Below are 6,000 nucleotides of genomic sequence, written 5' to 3'. Positions count from 1 at the left end.
AGCACACCCACAGTATCATGATCCCACAGCCGTGTCCCAACACACCATGAAGCCATCACAGGTCCCCAAAAAGTACTGACTGACAAAGTTAAAAAAACCTCAATTATCACAGTCCTATTCCCCTGAAGCGCTGCTCTGCTCTGTGGTGTGAGGCAGCAGGCACAATCTAATAAACTCATCACACCTGCTGCACTGAAAATCAGAGGAACAGACTGAATGCTGGACTGATCCCTGGTTCACAATTGTATTCAATCTCTAGCCTAAAGATGCAGATAAAATGAAGACATGTGGGTGAGAGGGGGGCAGTCCCCAAATCACTGGTTTCATGGCGGTTGAGTGATTTTCCGCTAATAGCAAAATGCCATTGCCATTGATTGTCGATTTTGGAATATTTAGGATGGAAGACATTTCAAGAAGTTTCCTATTGCAGTACTATAAATGAATTCAGTGAGCGCGATAGAGCTTCCCATTCTTTCACAAATGTTTGGAAAGGCAGGCTGCATGGCTAGGGGCTGAACCTTACATACCTGTTGTAATTTAAGGATTAAGAGGTGTGACTCAATACTTTTTTCCATATAGTGTATTTCACTCGTGTGGCTTGTAATGACGTGGCTTTGGCTTATTTCCCAAAGTGGAGAACGTGCTCATCGTGGGTGGAGATATTCACTTTGAATTGTATTTGTATTAGGTTAGATGAATATTCGACATGTAATGTTTTTCTGCGTTACCTTTTTGTGGTATAATTGCATAACTCCCTGGCACAGGAAGGGCATAGCCGTGCTGAGCACAGGGTAAATCCCATGATATATTGATATGTAACTGCGGCCAATGTGCTGTGCCAAATGAAGAGACTGAATGTAAACAAGCAACCCATGAATGATTGCCAAATCCTGGTGATATAAAGAGGAGGAAGAAACACTGTGTCATTTCTGTATCACCATGAAGCAAGTCATCATCTTGTGTGCTGGGCTTATCAGCCTCATCCATTCCTGCTGGGCAAATGGTGTCTGCTGTAAGTATATGGAGCCTGGTGGTCATTGGACTACCACTGACCACATTAGAGGATCATCTAACAGGTCTTCTGATCTTTCCCATAGCTCTCTCTGATGAACAGAAGTCCTCTGTCACCAGCTTGGCAGTCACCATGGCAAGAAGTGTAGGGCCATGTGTAACTCCTGACCCCAGTGTTCTTTTGGCGCTGAGGTTAGGAAAGCTTCAAGACGTCTTTACTCAAGAACTGCTGGTAAATCTTCTAAAGGAAGATGCTGCTCAGAAGATTAATAACAGTGAGTACATTTCCGATGGCTCAAGACCGAAAAATGAATGTTTGAGATATAAGCCTGAATGGAAGAAATGTGTTTTTAAGAAATTATTACATGAGAAATTGAAGTGGTTACTTAAATGTAGCATAATGTAATAAAAATAGTGCACTGCATAGTAGAATATTCAAAAAGACTTTTACTATATTTTCACACATCTCTGTCCTTAATGAAAAATAAATAGGATGGAAGGGTTTTAAAAATGTGTCTTTTCCAATAAAATTTAATTTTAATAATTCATATATCCATAATAACTATTCAAAGAATTCAATCTATTTATTCTGTAAATCATACCAAAAATAGAAGAAATACAAATTTAATGCTAAATTAAAATAATACAAATGAATAATAAAATGAAATAAAATTTAAACTTTATTGCAAATTTTCACTTATCGCTCCAAAAACAAGTTTGTGTAATAGTATCAGTAGGAAAAAAATACATTTTGCTTTCAATTTCTTTTATTTTTTTTATACCTATATACTGAATTTACATATGTTACAATTATTTTATGACATACTGTATATTGCTATAGTATTTGTGTGTAATATATCCTTTTTATAAGAGCACCTGCACAGACAGTGCTGATAATAGCAGTTGTAAGGAAATCACATATCCATATGGACTCACATTATAGATCATATTACCCTAGAAGTGCAACGTGTGCTAATGCGGACTGGATCTGTAATTTCAATATTCTGCCTTCTATTGCGGAAGCATATTAATGGCATTGTCCACTACTAGAACATTGATGAATAAATCTCAGGATAGGCCATCATTATCTTATTATTGGGGGCCTGACATATGGCACCTCCACTGACCAGCTAATACTGCATATCAGCTCCTACCAGCTCAAAACGGTGTATACTACATACATTGCTTACATCCCACCACAGCTGATCGGTGGAGGTACTGGGTGTCGGACCCTTACCTTTCTCATATTTATGACCTGTCATACTGAGAAGTCATTAATACCACAGCAAGGAACAACCCAATTAAATACATAGGTCTGAAAGGACTGAGATCTGAATGTGTACTAAGCTGCTTTTACATAGGGAATCACATGCAGCTGACAGATCCACTTTAAGGCGATCCAGTTCACCATAATTATCCTCTAAGGTATTAGGAAGTGTAGAAAGAATGTAGAAATTCCTTAGTGCTGTACATAATTGCGAAAGACAATAGTATGTGGTAGGATTGCACATAGGCGGATGATTGCCTTGAAATACCTTTAACTCTTTCACTGTTCATTCATATTTTACCTAGTTAAACTTATATTATTACTTTTATTATTTCCCATTTTGTTTTTCTTTAATACTTGATTTGGGGGAAGGTTGTGATTAGATTCTGACCCTTCTATCTTAAACTGCCATCCAACAAATATTTTATTGTGGAAATCAAAGAGAGCTTCAACTCTATACTGAGGGCTGATAGAACTTTTTCATCTGTTAATCAAAACAGCTTTTCCTTAGTTTAAATACAAAAACTTAACAATTAGGAAAGGAGGGAAGGTTCAGTGTGGTGCTTGCCGAATAATAAAGTAGGCACTATGGAAGAGATTGTAAATTGCTTTGTAAATGGCTTTCAGTTTTTCCACTACTCGGACAACCCCTTTTCAATCACTGTATTCGCCCATTATAAAATAATAATACCTATACTTAACTCTGATGCCGGCAACGTTCAGTACTGTCAGCACTATTACTCCTGGGGCTTGTGTGACATTATATCATGCAATCCCTTTGGCCAGTCATTAACCACTTCACCTCCCCTCCTTTGGATATAGCTGACATGTGGAGTAAGTCAGAGCTCTGGCTGTCTTCACCTTCCTAGAGATGTTTGATTTGTCCAAAGGAGGGGACAGTGAAGAAGATTGTTATGTTATGTGAGCCCCAGGAGAGCTAGTGCCGATACCGTTGGAATGGTACCTGCATCGGAGGTGAGAATACGTGTTATTATTTTATAAGGGGCAAACAAGGGGTTATCCGAGTAGCCTTTGAGTATAATAGTAGAATCACATTGAAAATGTAATCTAAAAAAGTCAAGACTATATCTGAGGCCATTTTCACACATCCAACATACATGGTTTGAGTAAGGACAGCGATGTCTGGACCAGCCATGGGTCTTTTGATTCAAACTCAAGAGCTTCATATATACTTATGAGGTTGTTGCATTTTAGGGAAGAGAGAGGAGACCAGCAGTCAATCTAGAAAGGGGCTGGAAGCAAGGGAAGCTGGATGGAAGCCCCACATGACCGGGATGGGCCACGAGGGTGGAATTTTTGAGATAAAGGATCAGGATTGGGTATTAGAGCTGAGGGGCGGGCAGTTGGTGGTGGGAGGGTGAGTATATCAAGAAAAAGTGCGGGAAATTAGTCAGTCCGGCAGGGAAGTTACAGGAGAAAGTTCACCAAAAAAAAAAAAAAAAAAAAATTTTTAATATCCGCTCACCCATTGTTCTGGACACCGACCGTGGAATCTCTGTTTGGCAGACTGTGGGATGCGGCTCGATCCAGGCGTGGAGGGTGGCTGGAAGCACAGCTTTAAGGGTTGCTGCATGGCTCATCCGAGGAATCGGCGGTGGGGTCAGGAAGGAGGGCAAGGAGAACGCGGCCCCCCGAGAGGCTTTTGCCAGAGACTCCCACGTGCTGCAGACGCAGGCTGCGGAGCCCCTCATGGGACCCTGAGCCAGGTGAGCCCGGCGGCGGAACCCCCTTGCCGCTGCGCCCCCGCCGCTGCAGGAATCCGCCCAGCCGGCCTGTGGGCGCTTCCGTCAGCGGATCGCTAGCAGGGCCTGGACCGAGGGCCCCACCGGAAGTGCGGCCTGCTCCGGCGGCACGCCGCAGTAATAGAGCCCGGGCCGCGCCGGAAGCAAGGCCCGCACTAGAGCCGCGTCACCAGTCAGGGGGCGTGGCTTCGCCGGAAGTTCGGCCCGCGTCACTTCCTGTGCACGTGACCGGGCCGGACAGCGATGACGCTGGCCCCCGCAACCAGGGCCATCAGCGGTTCACGGCGGCGGACGGCCATGATATAAAAAAATAAATAAATAAATAAAGGGGCCAGGAGGAGCAGCAGCGCGGCAGGCACACCTGGCGATGCACCAGTCGGGGTGCCTGCCAGTCAAAAGGACAGTGGAGGACAGTATGGCGTTTTTCGGGCAGGCAACAGCAGTTTGTAGACCTGTTGCCTGGCCCCAGTCACCGGAGTCATGGTAGCAGAGCGGCGGGCAGCAGCATGGAGCTGCCTGGCAGCCCCCCCTACAGATCAGCACGGACTGGGCTGGGGGGCCCAGGTCCAGAGGTCGTGCTGGATCACGGACGGCAGGAAGGATCGGTGCAGAAACGTGCAGCGGACGAGCTGCGGGGGCATCAGCACGTGCTCAGGTCCCCCCTGGTGATGAGGAGGCCAGGGGTGCGGACCTTGAGCAACAGCGAGAGGGAGGATCGGAATATGGAGAGGATCAGGACGACCCAAGGGATCGGCAGGACTCAGGACGTACGGCTGGCGGGGACACAGCACCTGCGCAGCTCCGTGAGTATGCGTCTATGTATGTTTTGTCACCCACGGGGTCTGTAGCGGATGGGGTAGGGGATAGGCAGTTGGCAGGGCCCTGTGGTGTAAATGTTAGGGGGTGGTGTGGTTAGATGTCGTGGGGCTCAGGGATAATTTGGCAAACATGTCACAAATTCTGGCTAGTTTAGGCACTGGTGGAGCCAGTGAGGCAGGGTTATCTCCGATGGGGGCTTGGTACCCGGTCGACCTGTGGCGTCGCAGGTGGGGAGTGAATCGGCAAGGGCGGCGGTGTGTACTGAGGGGGACTTTAGGGGGTATCGGTTTCTGTACAGACAGAAAAGGATAAAGCGGATGCCGTAAAACTGGATGATAGGGCGAAAGGGGAGGTATACGTGTGCTTTGAGGGGCAGCTGGGCACATTTAAAAAAAAAAAAAAAAAAAAAAAAAAAGAGGTTAAAGAAAAAATTGGGCGGGATTAATTTGTAGAAATTTTTTCCCTACTTTCTCTTGAAAAGTTTAATTTGGACAAGGGAAAAAAGGACGACAGCAAAAAAAAAAAAAAATGGAGGAAGAAAAGCGTAGGTGGAGGTTCATTCCTCAGACGTTTGTTACTTGGTTGCAAGCTTTTGCAATAATGGCTAGTGCCATTGGGAAAAAAGCTCCGGATAATTGCGCAGTTTTATTTTGCTACCTGGATGCTATAGGGGAGGCTCATCGCACTTAGGGGGGCCAGACATGGTTACGATAGACGAGCAATATCGGCAGAGGAAGGCAGTCCGCCCGGAGATTAGATGGGATCAAAGGACATCGGGTTGTGGCTGAAAGTTGTGGCTCCGGTGAGGTATGGGCAGTCCTTTCACGGGAGCAGCGGTAGTGGGAACTAATCGGCAGGACACGGGGGAAGTATTCAGGGTGCACAAAGCACTAAGAAGGAAGCGGGATCTTGCTGGCAATTTAATGATGGCCAGTGTTAGTACGGGAACTCCTGCAAATTTAAACATGTGTGCTCCCATTGCAACGGTATTTCACACGGAGCATCTAAATGCTTTAAGAAGGGTAATGGAAAAATGCCAATTGGTACTGGTCAAGGGGGTGACTCCGGTGAGGGTTCACGAGATGGCCCCCTTTTCTAAGTAGGTATCCAGATCAGTTGAAGGCTAAGGTCATTTCAGAT

At 45.5% G+C, this 6,000-nt stretch overlaps 1 protein-coding gene across 1 annotated transcript in view; it reads left to right on the top strand.

Moving 5' to 3' along the window:
- Positions 1 to 702: 702 nt before the first annotated feature.
- Positions 703 to 6,000, top strand: part of LOC141273146 (cobalamin binding intrinsic factor-like) — a 146,948-nt gene continuing 141,650 nt past the window's right edge. Inside the window, exons 1-2 of the mRNA XM_073684590.1 lie at positions 703 to 1,012; positions 1,098 to 1,286. Coding sequence (XP_073540691.1) covers positions 940 to 1,012; positions 1,098 to 1,286 — 262 coding nt within the window. The 5' untranslated portion in view covers positions 703 to 939. The remainder of the gene's footprint in view (positions 1,013 to 1,097; positions 1,287 to 6,000) is intronic.

Source organism: Phyllobates terribilis, unplaced genomic scaffold, assembly GCF_046119375.1.
Source record: "Phyllobates terribilis strain yellow unplaced genomic scaffold, ASM4611937v1 Scaffold_5__5_contigs__length_657084704, whole genome shotgun sequence".
In the NCBI taxonomy this organism is placed as follows: domain Eukaryota; kingdom Metazoa; phylum Chordata; class Amphibia; order Anura; family Dendrobatidae; genus Phyllobates; species Phyllobates terribilis.
Note: the sequence above shows the minus strand (reverse complement) of the source record. Positions and strands in the feature narration are given on the sequence as shown.